Source organism: Choristoneura fumiferana, chromosome 7 (genome assembly GCF_025370935.1).
Source record: "Choristoneura fumiferana chromosome 7, NRCan_CFum_1, whole genome shotgun sequence".
Classification (NCBI taxonomy): domain Eukaryota; kingdom Metazoa; phylum Arthropoda; class Insecta; order Lepidoptera; family Tortricidae; genus Choristoneura; species Choristoneura fumiferana.
This window is the reverse complement of record NC_133478.1, coordinates 3,385,506-3,406,794: the sequence shown is the minus strand read 5'-3', so window position 1 is coordinate 3,406,794 and position 21,289 is coordinate 3,385,506. Positions and strand designations below refer to the sequence as shown.

Sequence of the window (21,289 nt, the reverse complement as noted above, 5' to 3'; positions counted from 1 at the left end):
CTGCACCATCTTCAGCTCGATTGACCTGATAAGGCCTACCAGCAAATTCCTGTCTTCGAGGCAGACATAGAGAAAACTGCCATCACCACTCCGTTTGGAATGTTTGAATTTCCCTACATGACCTCGGCTTACGCATGCCGGTCAACATTCCAACGGTTCATGATGAGGTTACACAGGGCCTGGATTTACCTATTCTTATGTAGACGACATCCTGGTTTTTTTCTCGCAACGCCGAGCAGCACGTGGAGCACCTGCGCACACTGTTCCAGCGACTTTCAGGACTACGGTGTGGTCGTGAACCCTTCGAAGTGTCACCTGGCGCAGACCAACTGGTCTTCCTGGGCTACCACATCAGCGCAGAAGGTACGCAACCACCCAGAACGCATCCAAGCCCTGCAAGATTACCCGCTTCCCAAAACCATCCAGGGATTGCGAGGTTCCTCGGCATGATCAACTACTACGACGTTTCTTGCCCCATGCAGCAGAACTGCAAGCACCCCTGATCGACGCCTTAGCCACTACCAAGGACAAGGAGCCAAGCCGTTTCCATGGACGCCAGAGCTGGAGCATGCTTCGAAGCTTGCAAAGTGAGCCTCGCAACGCCACCGTCCTCGCTCACCCCGTCGGCTCGGCGCCGCTCGCCCTCTTCACTGACGCATCCGGCACCCAGGTCGGCGCCTGCCTGCAGCAACGTATTAACGATGCGTGGCAGCCGATCGCCTTCTTTAGCAAGAAACTTACCGCAGCGCAGAGCGAGTGGCCCGCTTACTACCGCGAGCTGCTAGCAGTCTACGAGAGCGTCCAGCACTTCCGCCACATCCTGGAAGCACAGCACGCCACCGTGTACACCGACCACAAACCCCTCGTATACGCGTTCACCAGCGCCGCGAGAAACTGCCACCCGCTCAGCTCAACCAGCTGTCATTCATCAGCCAGTTCACTACCGACATAGTACATGTTCCCGGCCAGGACAACGTAGTGGCGGACGCTATGTCGCGGATAGAGGCGATCTCGCTCGAGGAGGACTACGTCGCCCTCGCCGCCTCACAAGAGACCGACGACGAGCTAGCCAGCCTTCGTCGATCAAACGGATCCTCTCTCAAGCTGGAGCAGGTCTGCATACCAGGGACGGACTGCATACTCACCTGCGACGTCTCGACCGGTAAGCCCCGCCCATTTCTCACCGCCCCCTACCGCCGCGCGGTGTTCAACAAACTACACGGTTTGAGTCACCCCGGCGCGCGCGTCACTTCTAAACTTGTCGGCGACCGCTATGTGTGGCCCGGCATGAACAAGGACTGCCACGAGTGGGTGCGACACTGCGTGCCCTGCCAACGCAGCAAAGTGACGCGACACGTCTCGACGCCCCTCGGGCACTTCGACACGCCATCGTCGAGACTGCGCCACGTTCACCTGGACATCATCGGTCCCCTTCCTCCGTGCAACGGCTACAACTACTGTCTCACCGCCGTCGACCGCAGCACGCGCTGGCCAGAGGTCTGGCCCATGACAACTATGACTGCAGAGGCAGTCGCCGACACATTCATCAGCGGATGGATATCCCGGTTCGGTGTACGACAGTCGTCACCACCGACCAGGGCCGCCAGTTTGAGTCCTCTCTTTTCCAGCGGCTCATGCACCTGCACGCCACCACCAGGATGCGCACCACGAGCTACCATCCACAGGCCAACGGCATGGTGGAACGACTCCACCGCCAGCTCAAGGCCGCTCTGATGTGCCACGGCGACTCGTGGGTCAGAGCGCTGCCCCTGGTGCTCCTTGGCATGCGCACCGCCCTCAAAGAGGACATCGGCTCTTCTGCCGCCGAGCTGCTCTACGGCGAGCCTTTGCGCCTCCCCGGCGAACTGCTCGTTCCGCCCACCGCAACAGAGCGCCCAACTGACCTCGCAGACTACGTGAGTCAGCTGCGCGAAAGAATGGCTCATTTTCGCCCCGCGCCCGCCTCACGTCACGGCCGGCAAGCCATTTTCGTTTTCAAAGAACTGTCATCGGCCACCCACGCGTTCTTACGCGAAGACGCAGTGCGCCGCCCGCTGCAACCGCCCTATTCAGGTCCCTACCGGATCCTGCGCATGAGGGACAAAACGGCGACCCTCAACATAAGAGGTCGAGAGGTAGAGGTGAGTAGCGACCGATTAAAGCCGGCGCATGTCGTCGCCGAAGAGCCTGCCGATCCTGCTCGCCCCGCCGCCAATTGCGGGCCGCCCACCATCACCCCGGCCCCGCCCTCATCGCACTCATCGCCGCCGGTTACTCTGGACCCTCATGCCACCCCACCGATGCCAGTCGTGTCTCCACATGCATCAACTGCTCCGCCTCGAGCTGAGTATTCCACACGGTCTGGCAGGAAAGTCAAATTCAAAATCCCATACGATCCCTAATCCCAATTCCCATTAACGTCGTATAGCTTATCTCCATGTATTATGTTGTAGCTTATCTCCACTTGTGTGGAGCTTTATCTCTCCGTGGGGGGGTGATGTGGCGCTATTAAGCGACCAGCAGCGCCGCCGCATCATCCCGCCACTATTATTATCTCTATCTGTGCACCACGGTTTGAACCGACCAATCAACGCTCACGCGCGCCTGGCGGTCGACGTTGATTGGCCGGTTACGACAAGATGGCCTGTGACACTGAATAGAATTTTCTCAGGTTTTTCTTCTTCTACGACTCGCGGCCGTGGCACATTGTTTGTAAAATAGATACTGTAATACGAACTGTAAACTCGTGGTGAAATGGAATAAACGTCTTAACTTGGTGCGTGTGTGTATCATTCCTAAAGACTCCAAAATAGTTTAGTTTAGTTTAGTTTATTTATTCATTCAATATAAGATAACATTATAATTTACATACATAAATGTCAGTTAATGTGCCCGTGAATGAAGATGTGGTTGTGAAATGAACATAGTTTGTTATGTCCAAATATTTCGACAAGTAGCCGTCATTCAGGTATTTATTTACCGTTTTAAATTAGAAAAATTGAGTATTTTGTAAAACTTATCCAAGTAGGTATTTTGTAAAAAAATGAGGTAATTATTTGTTTTGGTGTTTTTATTGTTCCATAAGATCGAGTGAAGGAATTAATTTTTTTCCGAGGTTCGAGGTCGAACTATTTAACAGGCTGCCTAATTAATTAAAAACTAGTAAAGTTTACATATGGCAACTACAAAAAATTCGATAAGGCCAACATCACAAAAATATGAACATACTATCTTAATTTTTAGTCAATAAAGACTTTTGTACATATTTTTGTAACTTTGTTCGTTTCGTTTCTACATCTTTTTATTTTAGTCGCCTGTAGCTGTGCTTGATGTGAAAGCAGTAATTTTGAATATTTTGATACGTCTTCAAAAATTTCGGTTTCGTTTTCGGTTTCGGCCGAAATCGGAAAGAAAACGAATATTCGGTTTCGGTTTCGGTTTCGGCTAAAAATCGTGTTTCGGTCGGACACTACATAATATATTACCAGAGCTTGTTAACGTTACCAAATTATCACATTATAAGTAACGTTACTTGATAACGGTAAATTTTCTTTATATAGTAGCTAATAGTAGGGCCTGTTAACGTTACTCAATTCACATTATTATAACGTTAAAAAAGTAACATTACTTCAATCGGTAAATTTTGTTTTTAGTGTTTCCGTGACTTGGAATGCTCAAAACGTCGGGATCAAAATTATAATCGTGAATGCTACTTCGTAAAAAAATAGCAATTCTTAATTATTTTTTGATGCGAATTACATACAAGCACATACATATCGTTGTTGAGTAGATTTAATAGCATAAACAAATGCTCTGATTTAGCAGAATGATGACCAGGGACGCCGCTAAGTGAGAAGTAATCTTTTAACGATACTTAACGTTAACTTTACGTGATCAGCTTATAACGTAAAAAAAAAAATATCGGTAAAAATTTTAAAAGTAACGTTACATCGTTTAACGTTAATTACGATTTAACGTTAAATCTTTTTGACAGAGGTAACGTTACCAACTTTTTACCGGTATTTGAAGCCCTTAATATTACACGCAGTCAGCGTCTACCTATGTCTGTATCTATGCGTATACGCAGTGATGTCATTAGGTATAGTATATAATATTATAATGCAGTGCTTTTTTTTTTCTTTCTTTTTGTTTGTTTTTAGCTACTTACAGCTAGTTAATTAATATGTTACGAGTGTCTGGGGATTTTGTGGTTATTTCTGAGTTTGAAATAATTTTTCTCTCAACATCCTCCTCGTAACTGGTTTTTAATCCTACTAATATTATAAATGTGAAAGTTTGTGAGTGAGTGAGTGAGTATGTTTGTTACTTTTTCACGCTTAAACGGCTGGACGGATTTGGATGAAATTTGGCGGAAAGTTAGTTTATAACCTGGATTAAAACATAGGATACTTTTTATCCCGATATTCCCACGGGATAGGGATAAAATCTCGAAATAACAACCGCTGGGCTTAGAGTCATGAAATTTGGTATGTAGGTAACTGGACGTCTGGAATAACACTTAAGTGACTTTTTGACCCGATATTTCTACGGGATAACTAGGGATAAAATCTCGAAATAACAACCACTGGGCTTAGAGCCATGAAATTTGGTATGTAGGTAGCTGGACCTCTGGAATAACACATAGGCTACTATTTATTCCGATATTCCCACGGGATAGGGATAAAATCTCGAAATAATAACCGCTGGGCTTAGAGTCATGAAATTTGGTATGTAGGTAACTGGACATCTGGAATAACACTTAAGTGACTTTTTGACCCGATATTCCCACGGGATAATTAGGGATAAAATCTCGAAATAACAACCACTGGGCTTAGAGCCATGAAATTTGGTATGTAGGTAGTTGGATGTCTGAAATAACACATAGGCAACTTTTTGACTCGATATTCCCACGGGATACCTAGGGATAAAATCTTGAAATAACAACCGCTGGGCTAAGAGCCATGAAATTTAGTGTGTAGGTAGCTGAACCTCTGAAATAACACATAGGCTACTATTTATTCCGATATTCCCACGGGATAGGGATAAAATCTCGAAATAACAACCGCTAGGCTTAGAGGCATGAAATTTGGTATGTAGGTAGCCGGACGTCTGGAATAACACATACGCTACTTTTTATCCCAATATTTCCACGGGATAGTCCGTGTATTATTGTTATTATTATTTTGTAATTTTTTCTTTAATTGTATACTTACTTACTGTAGTTTTTAAGTATTTTATTTGTACTTATTTTATTTTGAAAAAATGACTTTCTGCCAAGCTTCTTGCGGCACATTCTTCTTGGCAATGATGGTCTTTCCGAAAGTGCTGGTATTTAAAAAAATGACATGTAAAAGTGCCCATTGCGGTATATTTACTGAATAAATGATATGAATTTGAATTTGGATAGGGAAATTTTTTGAAATTTTAGCACTGGGTTTAGAGTCTTGAATTTTGTACAGTTATTCACAACACAACCTCAATGAAGAGCACGATATAAATTTGGAAATTTCCAGGGGAATTTTGTAAAATCCCGAAAATTTCAATTGCAACTTCCAGACCGAATAGTTTACTCGTGCGAAGCCGCGGGTAAAAACTAGTATTATAAATGTGAAAGTTTGTGCAGATGTTTGGATGTTTGTTACTCAATAACGTCTAAACCGCTGCACCGATTTCGATGAAATTCTATATACAGATAGTTTGAGTCCCCGGGAAGGACATAGGATAGTTTTTATCCCGGAAAATTGCATAGTTCCCGCGGGATAGCGATAAAGGAATACTACGCGGACGGAGTCGCGGGCAACGGCTAGTCTACAATATGATATGTAAGCATAGCTGTTGTAGAAGCGTGTCCGTATAAATAAGTTGTCATTCCATATTCGAAAAATTACTTAAGTCCCATATCAATTCTGTGCAGTATACAGGCTGTCCCGACCATGCCACTTGGAGGGCAAGTATCTTTAATATTACAGATAGACAATTTTACTGAAAGAAGACTTCATTTTGATTAAAAAAAAAAATTAACTGCATCCAAAGATTTTTGAATAATCGCCTGTCTAAATCGGGAACCGAACCCGCGAAACTATAAAAAAAAAATTTACGGCACCTGTAATTTTACGGCACCGATAAAAAGGCTCAATCGGAAGTATTATTTTTTCCGAGTAACTCAGCATCTTAGATAAAAGAAAAATGAATGAATGAGCCTTTTATTTGACTTTGCTGTGCTTCTAAATACTGATTTTAACATTTTAAAGTAATAATTACCCACTTGAGAAGGGACCAGTTTAATAAAACAACTGTAGCTGATTGACTATCTATATTGTTTCATGTAAACAAATGAGCGATGGCGCAGAATACTAGAACAATTGCACCGACGAGTGCGCGCGCGCCGGTGTTTCTGTACTCTCCGAGCCGAGCCGCGTACGATATCGCGTAGAACACGAAGTTTTGCTCGTGGACGCTGTGGATGAGGTGGGCGTAGGGTCCTGTAAATAAATGATTATTATGATGACTACTGTGATAGTTTATAGAGTTTATGTGATTAATAATTTATTTAAATTAATCAATCATTAAGCTATGGAGTTGCGGAAAACCGGTGGATGCAAGTGGCGAGTTCTCGTTCATTGTGGTTATGGTGTTCTAAGGGGGAGGCCTATGTTCAGCAGTGGACGTCTTCTCGCTGATGATGATGATGATGAAAAATAATCACGGTAAGTAATATACATTATCATCACCATCAGCCGGAAGACGTCCACTGCTGAACAAAGGCGTCCCCCTAGGAACGCCTCAATGAACACCAGCTAATAGCATCCACTGCAACTCTCACGACTGCTCGCTCCTGCAGTATTAAATCGTGGAATGAACTTTCCACAACATTGTTTTTGGAAGGCATCGTCACGGGACCTTAAAGAAACCTGTTTAACAGAAAACATACCTCTGGCATAAATAGCAACATCTCCTCCTCCATGGCTGTTCTCATCCAGTATGATCCCAGCAATCTGTTCATACATGAAGTCATCCGTATTCCCAGGGTCCCGTCGCACCACCGTATGCTGGTTGTTCTCGTCAACTTGAACTTCGTACTGCATGGCACCGGGACCTCCCGTGCCGTAAGACAGGGTTGTGTAAGGTTTCTGGTCGTGAGGAGAAATCGCAGATTTACCTGGAAAAGAAGACATAATGACGATCAAAACGTGGGTAGTTGTGAGCCGGTATTAGTTTTGTCGGGTAGTCACGCTAGCAGACCAGTGACGCACAGTACGCGTGTTGCAGCAGCCGCTGAGTAGCATGCTCCTAGAGGTAGGGCTACGAATTAGCCCGAAACATGTTTTTTCATTAAATAAGTTTTTGTTATAAATTAAATTTGTAATACAATTTTTTTTTGCTGACTGTATGTTTTGTTGACTGTACTTGCATTGTCATCCAAACTACATCTCCGTACCATATTTCAAGTCGATGCCATTAACCGTTGAGGAGTTCCGTTCTGTGGAGACGATCCTGGCCGGACTACCAAGATGTCACAACCAGATTATTGTATTGTCACCAAATTTACATAAGTATGCCAAATTTCAAGTCAATCGGACTGCCAGTGGAAGTGGGTTCCGAGATTTGACCCAAACAAATAAATAAACAAGCTAAAGAAAAGGTTGTAAAAATATGGGTGAGTCTCATGGTAGTTTCATTTTCAAATAAATAATCGATGCAGTTCCTTTGACTCCGAGTGTATGGCCTTTTTTGCGGACGTTATATTTGGCATTGTAGAAGTGGTAACGACATTACAATGGCTCGGCCATAGTAGAAGCACTAATAATAACACTGATACTTATAAATACATATGTTCATAGCTGGAAAGTGTGATTATTTATAGAAAAGTAAAAAACCTTCTTGGAAGAAAAAATATCTATCTATGCGATGGAAGGATATCAAGGAAACTGCAGGGACGAAATGGATGCTAGTGATGCAGAACAGAGATAAATGGTGAAATTTGAAGAAGACCCACACCAAGATGGTTGAAAATGACTAGCTTGCATTAATATCTTATACAAAAAGGTAGTTTACTTAAAGTTAAATTTTAGATTGATATTTCAAGACATGATAATAATCGTCCGACATTTTTGTAGCCCGAGATCCTTAATCATTGAGCGCATCTGCACACCGCAGTATGTCAATATTTTCTGCAGTATCTTACACTAATTATCTATTCTAGAGTACTTGTCTATTCAAAGCTTACCGAAGATATTGGATCCTCTATCAGGATACCCGTTGATGGACAGTGTGTGCGTGTGGTCAGCCGTGACCACGATCATCGTATCTCTCTCATCTGTCATGGACACAGCGACTCGAACCGCGTCCTCCATTGCTGCTGCTTCGTCAATGGCAGTCTTAGCTCGACCACGGTGATGGGCCATGTCAATGTTGCCGCCTTCCACCTGAAAATGTATAAAGATAGGTTGCTTTAGCTACATCCTATTGCCGAGCAGAGAGTAGACCTGGTTTAGACCTTCAATAAAAATCGACAAGTTAGCGGTGGTCAATCGAGAGCCGCAATGTATAATGTAACTTGCTCGATGTTATTTGCAGATCTAAACTGGGCTTTAGACTAGCTTCTAGAAGATATACTGAGCGGCAAAAAATCTGGCCCTCAAATTTATGCAGAAATAGGTAATTGTGTATGTAGTGTGGGCCAAATTTTGTGCCGGTCAGTATATATTAATTTTTTTGAATCTTGGTAGATGGAAAGATGTCATTTGCTGGATTGCGGATAGATGGGATTGGGTCAATATTGGGGCTGAATTCAGTTAGATCACAGTTGTTGCCTTCTGTTGTGGTAATAATTGTAGGGACGCGCGTCCTCCGTACTCAAATGTAACGTATATTAAAATGTGAACAAAATTAGTAACAAAATTGGCAAATCACAAATAGTTAGGTACTTGCGCGCCACTATTTATGGCGAGCGACGCGAGGCATCCCGTGGATTAAAGATTCTTCATTGCACGAAATTTTTTTTTTGGAAATATTTCTGGCGATGGTTAGGTTACTTTAATAAAATACACCTAAAAAGGTTTCATCGGAATTTACTCTAAATATAATAGTCACGGCTAATACCGGCTTATTTATACATGGAAACATTTGCCAAACACGATAAGAAATCCTGAAAAACATAAAAGTTTTCTGATAAATAAACTATTTAACCCAATCACCTGCAGAAATATTTTGTATTTATTTTGAAATACCTGACGTGGTGACGTGATTTACAATAGATTTTTAAATAAAAGATAATCAAAAATTATCAGACTTAATGAACGACGAATGGAAGTAACTTTAACGACCTCCAGACATTGTCGCTTTTATTGCAGTTTACCTTCTGTTTATTGCAGATTTCATTTAAACAAATACTGTATCAAGACACACTAATTGCCATCAGCTTATGCAATATCTATGATTCTGTCTGAGCTTAAGCTATTTATTAAAATAATATTGAGATTTATGGTAGCCTATTAAACATAACAGTTGTGATTAGAAGAAAACAACATACTTTGTAAATATACATATACAAAACAAATATCAGAATAAGATAATGTAATCTCAAAGATAAATCAGTAGGTCATGTAAAAACAGTATAAATTGGCAGCACAATGCGACACTGATGATAAAAAAGATTGTTACTGATGCTTTACTACTCGTAATACTGAACACGCTTATAATAATATTTTTTATGCTAATAAAAAACTAAACCATCTATAAGTACTTCTTGTGTTTCATAGTATTAATTTAGAAACAAAATTAAAACACAAGTTAAATTAATTGATTCAGGCTGAAGACCCGTATCAATAAACTCCAACCCTTTATCTTGCTTCTTCGCCATCAACATGCAACGGTTGAATAGCGAGTTAAAAGGTATCATTGTCTTTCATAGTCTTACCATCAAGAAGTATCCATTGGGATTCCTCCTCAGAACTTTGATGGCAGCCTCGGTCATCTCGCTGATGGAAGGCATGCCCTCTGGCCCATGGTCGCGCTCAAACTCATACGCCAAGTGTCCGTTGGCAAAAATCCCTGAAACGAAAGCAGGAATTTAATACACTACAGCCAAATAGCAAGCTGTTTCACGCAACTTTATCTGTGTCCCGGAAAAAAAATTGTGTTTCGGCCATATAATTACGTAAGTATGTTCCTAATCCTGTCGTGTCACCATGTAACTTAGTTTTAATGCTAGTTGTAGTCTTATTACTGTACGGTCCTGGAGCCATAATAAATCTCTCTGTCTCTTTCTCTCTTTATTTCCTCTAAAACTTCTAAGTGCTTGTATTGTAGCTTGTACAAGCAAGCAAGATTAACATAACACCTAATCTGCTTCAAATTATATCATAATCGATTCTACTTTCGGTTAAAATTAAAATTAAAAAGTTTTCAAGTTCGGTTCTGAATAGACTACTCTACTTCTAACTTTTCAGTTGTATATTATTCACACTTTGTAAGAAGGGAGCAAATGAGCATACAGGTCACCTATTGGAAACTTATCTCCACCGCCTATGGATATCCGCAATATAGAGGGTGTCACAGGTGCACTGCTGACCCTTGGCTGATAGGAGTTAAAGTAGTCTTACCCATCAAATAATCTGTATCATCAAAGTTGACACTCGACAGGTCTCTATTATTCTGCACCACGCTATGCTTCAAGCCACGTTGGTCCTTGTCGTCCCTGTACTGCTGGATCAGGTCGAGGCCGTCCTGTCGGTAGCAGCCCCACAGGTTGATGGGGTCCCCTGCTGTGCCGGTGGAGTTGCTGACCAGCATTTGACGGCCTCCCCCCATTATTACCTGGAAGAAAAGTTAAGCTAATTCAGTGACAGCCTTCTTTGAACACTTTTGCTGTGCTGCTGAAATAGTAGATTTTACATGTGCCTAAATTGCACCATCTATCTCGAGACGTTCGTGTATTGTTAAGTCGAGGGTAAACTTGTTTCTGGTTTGACCAAATTATAGGGCGCAATTTTAATGTAATAATAGATAATATATCATTTTCTTTCTTTTCCGTGGGACAATAATAACGAATGTAGGAATCACGATGGTGATTTATACTAACGATCAGTCGCTCAGATACAAGAAGGTTGCATGTGAATACATCAGGTGTATCCAATAAATGCTATTTACTGTGTCATTATGTAATACTACAGAAACGAATTAACATTTTAAAACAGCTGGTTGGACTTTGACGAAGTTAGGTATGAATGTAGATGATGATATTCTTGGGAATCACATGCGAATTCAAATTCAATTGCTTAGCCTCGTGGATTACCTGACTGACACATGGGTGATGTTCATGGTGTTTAACTTTTAGAACTACACCCCTATGTCGTACTTACATGCAGGTCCCTTCCAGGCCAGTCCTCCACGAGTTGCCGGGCGATGTCTTTGCACTGTGTCCCCTCAGGCATAGTCCCCTCGCACTCCCAGTTCCGGTTCGGACTGTGTGCGTACAGCGGCGCCGGCGTCGCGTGCGTCACGCGCATCGTCGTCACGAACCCTGAGGACATTAAAGCGGTGGTACTAGAGATGGAAATGGTTAGTCTCTCTCTAAGTCGGACACTCTTGATACCCAACACAGTCGTGTTTATGAAAGGTCGGCCATCACTATGGTCTGCTGTCGTTGCGCTCCTTCTCCACCTGTCTCTATTGGCCGCTTGGCGTGGCGAGCGTATTGTACTATGGGGATTTTGGTGACAGAATTAATTGTGTCTGTTCATCGAGCTGGTAATCGACCATGACTGTGGTCACCTGCGATCAACTCTGCCCAATGCTATTGGTTGTGTTTGATATTATTGGCCAATAAATAATGGTCTATTATTTACGTATATATTTCTACTTTTTTTTCAATGGGATAAAAAATACCAAAAAAACATAATAACTGTGATGCGACTAAAATGCGCGTATGTATACAGTCAACCAACTTGTTTCCAAGGCCATCATATAATCAGGAAATGATTCGAGTGATATTCCAAAAATTTATGGTGTAGATAAAGATGTCGTACCAGCACTCTTCCCAGCTTCAAGAGCTAAAGAAGCCAAGGACTTCAGTTGAGCTTCAGGGTCCAGGGACCTGGGGCACTCGTTTTCGTGGACAGTGGCGTCCACACCCAAGGTCCGGTGGTTGACTTTGCTACCGGAGAAGAGAGCGGTTGCAGTGGAAGCTGAGTCCGGCACCATCTTGTTGGCTGAGTAAGTCTGGAACATAGCGAGTAAACTTTTAAAGTGATAGTTTATTTTGGTTAAATAATCAATCGGGGGCTGCTAGCAAGGAAGCTAGAACACATATGGAACACACACATATGAAATAGATTCACAGACAGTGTCTAGGAACTTTATAAGCACAGTTTTTACGAGTACTATGCTCTTCAGTAAAGCAGTCCAGCCTATTATCGTAACAGCAGAAAGATGCCCACTGATGCAGTGTCCAGGTTTTCGGTTACCTTAAGAAATAGCATTTCGCCTTTCAGCACGCGGCACTTCAGAATCTTATCACCACAACGGCCATCAGTTACATCAACAAGCAGAGTATCCCCCGTTCGGGTCTGACAACAACAGCACGGCACGCCGTCGCGACGCAAAACGGCGCCGAAGTGAGGCGCATTGCCGTCACGGTACACCACAAGATGAAGACGCCACGTCTTTTTACGTTATGGTTCGCACCGTTTTAACGACGGTGATGTGACCAGGCCCTTAGGACTCCTTTTAACTCGCTACAGTAAACTGCACACAATAAAATAATATCGAAAATTCAAACTGAGACATGGATGCACAGAAAAACCAGAAAAAGAGACCAGCACCGGGAATCGAACCCAGGTCAGGCTGCTTAAGTAGCATAGTAGAAATAAGCAACCTGAGATATGTATGCATAGGAAAAATTCGTGTCTAGATTCCTGTCCAGCAGTGGTGTAGGGGTTGCACGCAGCACGGATTGCTGAGGACCTGGGTTCGATTCCCGGTGCTGGTCTCTTTTTCTGGTTTTTCTGTGCATCCATGTCTCAGTTTGTATTTTCGATATGGTTTCACGGAATACCCGTAAAAGTAACAAATTAGGAGTTGAAAATATACAAAAAGACTCCAAAAAAGCAATCACAATAAAGTAATCTGCAATTTAATGTTTCAAAGACTTGGGAGCCCCTAATCATCAAGTTCTAAAATTAGGACCATTACCTTTAGAAGGCCAACATGAGGGAACTCCTCAAAGGCCATCCGGTAGGACTCTCCCCCTTTGTAGATCCTAGTGGCGGTGACTGTGTTCGGGCCCATGCCATCGCCGATGAAAAGGATGACATTCTTGGCAGTGTTCTCATTCCTCTTTAGGCGTAAAGCTTCCTCGATCTCCCCTCGGGCAAGGTCCCGCCAGTATCTCTGGTCTAGAAATGGGTAGAATAGTGTCATTAATACTAGCGCTGCCACCCTCATTGCACGCCCCAGAATGCCATCATCATCAGCTGGTCCTGATCTCACTTAAAGAGCGAATGAAAATTTTTCGCTTGTCATTTGAGGACTCTTTACCGAGTTCGAAAAGAATCCAATACAAGGACAGTCCTTGTTATAGCCTAAAATGAATAAAAAACACTTTTATTTTGACTTTGTAATTTTTGTGTATAATTATAGTAAAAAAGTACTGTATTTAGTGTTTTCGTGACCTCAAATATCTATTCTAAAATGTTTACTAAGTAGCTCTCGAACTGGAATGTTATTTTCTATTTCTCAGATGTGTTAAACTACTATAACTTCTTGAAAGTTGGTAGTTAGTAGCTTAGTAGGTGCACTAATTAAATTTGAACGTACCCTGATCACTCTCAAAATTAACATATTTTAACGCTTCACGACGTCCTTCAGTTAATATAGCTTATAATTAAACCTATTTAGAAACAATAGGTAATAAAGTATCCCACCAAAAACATTCTGTAAAAAACTAGCCAAGTCTCGATGGCGCTGCTTGTTTATCTCTAAAAAGTAATGAAATCTAGACAAAGTCGTGCCAAGTTAAGGTTCCTTACTGCGATTTCTTTATTATTATAGTTAATGTTGTGTGACTTGGCCGTTGACTTGTATCCACTCACGTATAAAGAATGTTGAGTCTTAAGTCTTATCCCGTAAATGTTGAGACTCAATACGCGGACAAAATAAACATACAAGTCAACGGCCAAGTCACACAACATTAACTATAATAATAAAGAAATCGCTGTAAGGAACCTTAGACTTGGCATGACTTTGTCTAGATTTCATTACTTTTTAGAGATAAACAAACAGCTCCTTCGAGACTTGGCTAGTTTTTTACAGACTGTTTTTGGTGGAATTTCACTTCATTTTGTAGAAACGTGGGCTTATTCATCATCATCATCATCATCATCCCAGCCTATATACGTCCCACTGCTGGGCACAGGCCTCCTCTCAGAACAAGAGGGCTTGGGCCATAGTTCCCACGCGGGCCCAGTGCGGATTGGGAACTTCGCACGCACCATTGAATCGCTTCGCAGGTTTGTGCAGGTTTCCTCACGATGTTTTCCTTATGGTTTTGTTTTGTGGGCTTATTACTTATTATCAAATGAAGCGGCCCACCAAGTTGAATATTTTTTGTAAAGGTGGTATGTCGAATTGTCGATCTCTAATAGTTTGGTTGAACTCTTGTGTTTTCTAATCAGAGTCACCAGGTACTCCAGATCTTCGATTATCCTAGTTTTTATAGTTTTCCCTTTATGTGGCCATTAAACCCTAACTCTGTACCAAATTTCAGCTCTCTGAGTTTATGGGAAGTACTAGTTCTATTTTGATGATCATGAGTGAGTGAGTGAGTGAGTGTCATAAATGCGAAACTTTGCTTTCGCTTAACTTCGGAACTAAATGACCTACAGACTTGAAATTTTGGATTTTAAGTATGTGATTATAGATTACTGGATGACGAAAATGTCTGCGTTCTGGTCTTATCCAGAGGTTCTCAAATAGGGGCCTGAAAATGCGGCGAAATGGTTCCAGTAAAGGATGGTACGGCAGTGTTTGCTTCGCGCTCGACTTGGCGGGGGCACTACCGTGCCCCCAGATAGCTGCGTGTTATAGTCAAGACGCATATGTAGTCGAAGAAGTTGAATTGCGTGAAACATTGTCACTGCGAATTACATCGACATCATTCGTATTTCTTCGTGTTTCAGTCATTGCATCTCTGTTGTTTACATGAAAATAAATGAAAGGTATAATAACTATGCCCAGTAATTACCTATACTGATTTGAATGGAACCATTTTGTGACCGTGATACGTTTTTTCGTAATGTCACGAATAAATGTTTTATTTCTTTCTTATAAGTTGTATAACTATCGATACTAAATTTGCTGCTTGTTTTTACAAGAACAACTAAATTATTATTAACGTTAGGACGTAGGATATGTTAATGGAGTGGCGATTTGTAAGCTGAATATTAATGTTTGTATGTACCTATAGCAACTTTATAGTTTTTATTTAAATCATTAAGGATCACATGAACCTTGTTAAAACCAAAGCGTTGAAAACGCCTGCGTTAGACTACATCATTAATGAGTCCGCTCCTCTCGCTGTGAAAACCAGGCTTTACTAATATTATAAATTATAATATAACTGTTTAACTCACCAGTACGTTGCGAAGATCGCGCGGCACCGACCACAAACAAAAACAAAAGTGTGACGCGCATTCTAGGACGCGGTCGGGTGGCGAATGCAGTGGGTTGAAACTCCATACAAAAAATCTAATGTATGGAGCTAGTGACTTTTTTGTACCAACCTCTCCAAAATAACTTATTGGTTGCCATAATTATGAAATGATCTGTGTTTAGAAGAATTCACTTAAATTATAATATTTGCAATTCTTCACATTTTAAGCTGTGAAAAAAAAAATAAGCGGAAAAAAATATTATTAAGATAAATAATACAATATAAAAATAATTCTGACTGGATATCCTTTTTTATTTAAGTAAATGAAAAAAATGTAGTTCTATTTTTCAATTTTATATGGCAGCCCACAAACAAACCTTCATCTGCTGCGTGGGAACGGACGCCTTCGCGAGATTTTGTGTTTACTGTTTGAATTTTCGTGTATTTTGGTGTTTTGTTTTGTTAATAGCGTTGAGTTTGAGATTATTTCTCCTCTGCATTAACTTTTCTTTCACTAAAGTGCATTTATTCGAGACAGGACTCTAGTTTTTACCGTTATTTTCACGGCTGTCCTTTACTAAGAAACCATTCAACATGAGGAGATGCGAAATTTGTGGTATTCAAGAAAAACATTGTGAAAACAAAATGTTCTTTGCTAGATTTCCTCTAAGTGAACATGTGTAAGTAAAGTTACTGATAAATCTGATAATAGGTGTTGAGGTTATATTTGGCTGGCCGACTTCAATTCGTATTATATAGTATCACGACAATTAAATTTTATTTCAGTTGTAAGCAGTGGGTGAAAGTAGTTGGCAACGAGATTTCACAAAATCGAAAACCCGGCTGAAGAAGAAAGCCATACCAAAATTGGGACTTCCCATGCCACCTCTTTCTGAAGAAATTCTTGAAGGGTTTCCCCTAAAGATGGCAAGAACAGCCAAGGTAAACACTTTATTTTATTTTCAATTTATCTCTATTGCAACTTGACTTACTGCATCTTATAATAATAATAATAAAATAATAAAAGATATTGATTTAATAGTTTGTTTACAAATTCTACATAGGTATATAACAAATAATAAGTACAATCAAACTATCAAAAGGGAAAGCGACTCAGCTTATGCCTGCACCTTGCAGAACAAAGTCCCTTGGCTAACAGGCGCTGTTTTTCAGTCGCCCCCATAAACCATAACCCTAATAAATACCATCAATACACATGCACATATTTTTTTTACATACAATATATGTTACAAATTAATTTGCTTCGTCATCAATAATAATGCTAGGTATTTTGAGTGTATAGTATAGTTGCCGGTCAGAGCATTAGTAATAGACAGAAAATTGGCTATACACACTAATTATATTTCACCTGTATAAGTTAGTGGAAGCTTCTGGCTAAATTAAACTTTGTTTCAGGTTCAGCTTTGGAGTTGCCCAGTGTGGAATATTTACATGCACAGCCTTCTACAAGTGGTGCGCAGTGTAAAACTGACAATACAACAGGTAAGCTATCACTGATAAAAATCTATACCTTATAGCATAATTTAGAATTTTAGAGTTGATCTGATGATAAAGCTAGCGGGTGACCATAGGAAGACTGTGATAAACAACACAACTGCATCGAGTTTGGACTCGTTTGTCGTCTTGACGAGTACTTTGGTAACCAGGGGCATATAGTACAGTCAGCAAAAAAAAATACTTATATTAGAAGAATTTTCAGAAAAACTTTTATTGAACTGTTTACGGAACCTTTCATGTACGAGTCCAACTCGCACTTGATCATTTTTTCTGTATTGTCTGTGTTTATGGTACACTTCATGTAATAACACTCCTCTTTTTGCGTTAGGGGTTAAAAATAGGTTGAGCTGCTTAGTAGTTAGAGGAGATAGAAATGGATATGCATACATACAGGTCAAAATATAATCCTCCTTTTGGGCTTCACCAGAATCGGGTAAAAACTACAGAATTAATTTCATTACATTTGGCATGGCAAGTAGATTGTTTATCAGAGGTATACAAAATTATGTATTGTCAACTAACTCCAAGATCACTTTCATTTCATTTCATTCATTTGACAAGTAAAGACATATTTGACAATAAGGCAAGAAATTGTAAGAAAGTTGTCTAGGTAAACATAGGTCATTGACCTGCAATATGACAAAAATTGGATTGTGCGTACCAATTTTATTTTATCTTGCATTAGTTAGTGTAAGCTACTGGCTAAATTAAACTTTGTTTCAGGTTCAGCTTTGGAGTTGCCCAGTGTGGAATATTTACATGCACAGCCTTCCACAAGTGCTGTGCAGTGCAAAACGGACAATACAATACTTGTGTAACGTGAAACTGTAAAGAAAAACAGATCCATGACATGAAAATAAATTATTATTAAGAAAAACAACTTTTTTTTTCTTTAATTCGATCATTTAATTAATAAAAAGCGCACCACTACGTGCCGTTTTTTGACTATATATCGATAAAAAAAGCACAACACTATGCTGTTACAATATCGATAATATCGACTGTTCCTAACAACACTACTTGTCAATGTGACTTTTTCGGCCCTGTTTAGTCTGTGCAGTTCGTTTCTTGATATTGGCACAAAAAAGACACTGAATTCATACTACAATCGTGGTATTGTTTTTGTATGAGAGTTCCGACTCTTAAAACGTAGTGATTATATACTCTTTGGCGAATGAACGAAAACTGAATGAAGCAGCGGCTACCGCGACCGCGACTGAGTTCAGAACGAATGGTACTCAATTAGATAGTTATATCTTGACGTCACGGACAGATTGTAACGTGTGTCATGAAATTGGGAGCTACGGCACTGATATAAGTTTTGTTTCGGGTCATATTTTTTTATTGTTACAAAAAAAAACTTTTTACTGTTTTTATGAATAAAAAGCAATCGCAATAAGAAGCAACTAGGTATATTATAAAAGTTATATTTACGCTTATATGTACTTAGCTGCTTATTTTTCGTACGTATGAGAAAAATAATAGGGTAGCAATTGTAATTTTTGAGATTATTTTGAGGGTAGGGTATGTATTTTTAAAGATTGTTAGACAGTTTTTGATACAATTTATATAAATTAATCTTTGACTTTGAACAAGAAAAAAATGATTACGGCTTTATTTAAATGTTTGGAAAGAAATTAAAATTTTAACAACAAAGTAAAACCGACTCAAAAAAATAACACAAAATGGAACCGACTACAAAACCCTTGAAAATATTTTTCTAGCACTAGGTACCTATTAGCTCGAAGTCGGTGCCTCAGCACGCGCCAGCTTTCAGAGAAAAAGACCAAATTTTTCGTTGTGCTACTTTCCCTCATAATTTTACTAGGTACGATTTATTTTTACTTACATACTTACCTAATTTCTTTTACAGATTCCTTCCTAAAAACTTGGAACAGTGCGTTTACTTACATTGGGCAAATAATCTTACAAAGTTAATCTTTATTCTTATCAAAAATAGGTACTTAATATAGTTTTATCAGGTTGCCAATTATGTTGGAACACAAACCTACCTAAACAGATAGGTACCTACTTATACAATACAATACAATACAATAACTCTTTATTGCACACCAATACAGTAAGCATTACAGAAAACACAGGTATATACATAGAGATTTTCTAAAGTAAGCAATAGTCGGCCTTATCGCTTCAGAGCGATCTCTTCCAGGCAACCATCACAATGGACAGAAGTAAGGTATACATTTTAGTTAATAATATTATATATATATAATTTTAGCTTAATATGTCAATGTTTAACAGGTAGACCTATGATTCTTTAACCCTTACCATGCACAAGTTTATGTGTATCTAACGGTATTCTAAGTATTTTTTTTTTACTTTTTTTTTATTGTACCACTTTGTCGGCGTGACATATGTGTGTACCTATATTCATGTCAAATTACAGCTTTCTAGTACTAACGGTCTCTGAGCTTACCCGCGGACAGATAGACAGACGGACAGACATGGCGAAACTATAAGGGTTCCTAGTTGACTACGGAACCCTAAAAAAGAATTACTCAGTAACATAACCCTCCTTCGGGCGGTCGGGTAAAAGCACGTAAACGTTGCCGAAGAATAAGATTTTTTTTACTTTGATACTTCTATACTTAATTAATTATTTTAATATAGTATTGACAACATGAAATTTAACACTTAACATTTCGCATTTTATTCATTTGGTCAAATTATCATTTGGCATAATTTTACATTGTCAAGTTTCATTATGACAAACGTTTATTAAGCGAACGTTTACTTTTGGCTAATTATTATATTTCATAAAAATGTTTGTTCAAAATGACACTTCGCACACGAACCAACCACAGATACCAACTGCTACCAGAAAAGTAGGTCAGGTTAGGTTAGAACTGCGCCCCCCACAGAACCGCGGAACGCCCGCCCGCCCCAACTAGGCTATGCCACTGATGGTGATGGGCAATGTTACACGAAACGAATGGTTTTATTATTATTACGATCAGTACCCTTAGTGTAATTTTCGTTTACAAAATACGTCTCGATCGCGTTCGCGTTTAAATTTCAATTTGTATGGTAACGCGAACAGCGCCTCTAGCGGAACGTTTGCGATGTTCGTGTTTCCATACAAATTGAGATTTTAACGCGAACGCGATCGAGACGTATTTTGTAACCGAAAACTTACACTAAGGGTACTGACGACCGGACGACCGGATAGCTAAGTGGATAGAGAACCTATGAAGCTTGAGGTCCCAGGTTCAATCTCCAGTTGGGGCAGATATTTGTATAAGTATGTATAGTACGAATGTTTAATGGGCGTTAAATACCTATGTATTTAATTATGTTTTTGTCTATATAGGTATGATTATCCGTTACCGACTCATAGTACAGTCAAATGCAAACAAAATTATCAATTCGAACCACTCAAAAATATGTTACCACGGCCTTACTATGTTGGATGGTAAGAGTCAGTGGTACATATTTTTGAATTTTAAATAAGTACACATTTGTACACATGACTGTACAGGCTTTGCTTAGTTTGAGGCTAGGTCAATAATTGACCAATTATTGGTGTAAATTCTCCCCTTATATTTATTATTATTATAACCTAACCTAACTGTCATTTCCGTTACCAAACCTTTTAGTAGAATCACTTTCTCTGTCAGTACGAACGTTTGATTGGAATGGCCCGGTATCGATCCCGGGGCCCTCGCCCTGCGCAGGGCGCAGCCTCCGTTAAGGGGGCGCCGGCACGAGAAAATAAACTTGCGAAGCGAAAAGAGGGGTTATGCTTCACTGTCGTGAATGTTTGTCATTCCTAAACTTCATACTCGTAGGCTACTGGTGACACTAGAAATATAATTTAGTATGACCTATTAGGGGTCATCAATAACATGTTAACCTTCTAAAGCCCACGTCAAAAGCTTAATGTCAATTAGTGAAGTTTGACATTAGCTTTGACGAATGTCCTAAATTTAGGACGTTGGGCCTTACGAGGTTAAAGGGGGAGGTCTGGCGATTTATAACATAGAGACAAATTAATTGCGATTTTTATTATTATAAATGTGATAAGAAAATTGTAAATGCATTGTTGATTCGAGAAGATCCATTTTTAGCCAGGCCTCATATCAGGTTGAAATAATGGGC

The 21,289-nt window shown here is 40.2% G+C and overlaps 2 protein-coding genes across 2 annotated transcripts; one reads left to right on the top strand and one right to left on the bottom strand.

Annotated features, from left to right (window-relative positions):
- The first annotated feature begins 1,455 nt into the window (after positions 1-1,455).
- LOC141429366 (uncharacterized) lies at positions 1,456-2,779 on the top strand. Its single transcript, XM_074089654.1, has one exon. The coding sequence runs from the start codon at positions 1,554-1,556 to the stop codon at positions 2,400-2,402; it is 849 nt and encodes a 282-aa protein (XP_073945755.1). The 5' UTR covers positions 1,456-1,553; the 3' UTR covers positions 2,403-2,779.
- A 3,519-nt stretch (positions 2,780-6,298) lies between these two features.
- On the bottom strand, positions 6,299-18,370 carry Alp12 (Alkaline phosphatase 12). The gene is made up of 10 exons (XM_074089848.1): positions 18,348-18,370; positions 15,633-15,719; positions 13,195-13,397; positions 12,030-12,222; positions 11,364-11,524; positions 10,605-10,818; positions 9,920-10,053; positions 8,228-8,426; positions 6,932-7,159; positions 6,299-6,482 (listed from the first exon to the last, which is right to left on the bottom strand). The coding sequence occupies exons 2-10, from the start codon at positions 15,691-15,693 to the stop codon at positions 6,322-6,324; spliced, it is 1,554 nt and encodes a 517-aa protein (XP_073945949.1). The 5' UTR covers positions 15,694-15,719; positions 18,348-18,370; the 3' UTR covers positions 6,299-6,321.
- Positions 18,371-21,289: the final 2,919 nt, after the last annotated feature.

Coding starts and splice junctions, on each gene's coding strand:
- LOC141429366 (XM_074089654.1), top strand. CDS start 1,554: ATGGATATCCCGGTTCGGTGTACGACAGTCGTCACCACCGACCAGGGC.
- Alp12 (XM_074089848.1), bottom strand. CDS start 15,693: ATGCGCGTCACACTTTTGTTTTTGTTTGTGGTCGGTGCCGCGCGATCT. Junction 12,223..13,194: donor CTCATGTTGGCCTTCTAAAG/GTAATGGTCCTA, acceptor GCTATGTTCCAG/ACTTACTCAGCCAACAAGAT. Junction 10,054..10,604: donor TGATACAGATTATTTGATGG/GTAAGACTACTT, acceptor CTTTCGTTTCAG/GGATTTTTGCCAACGGACAC.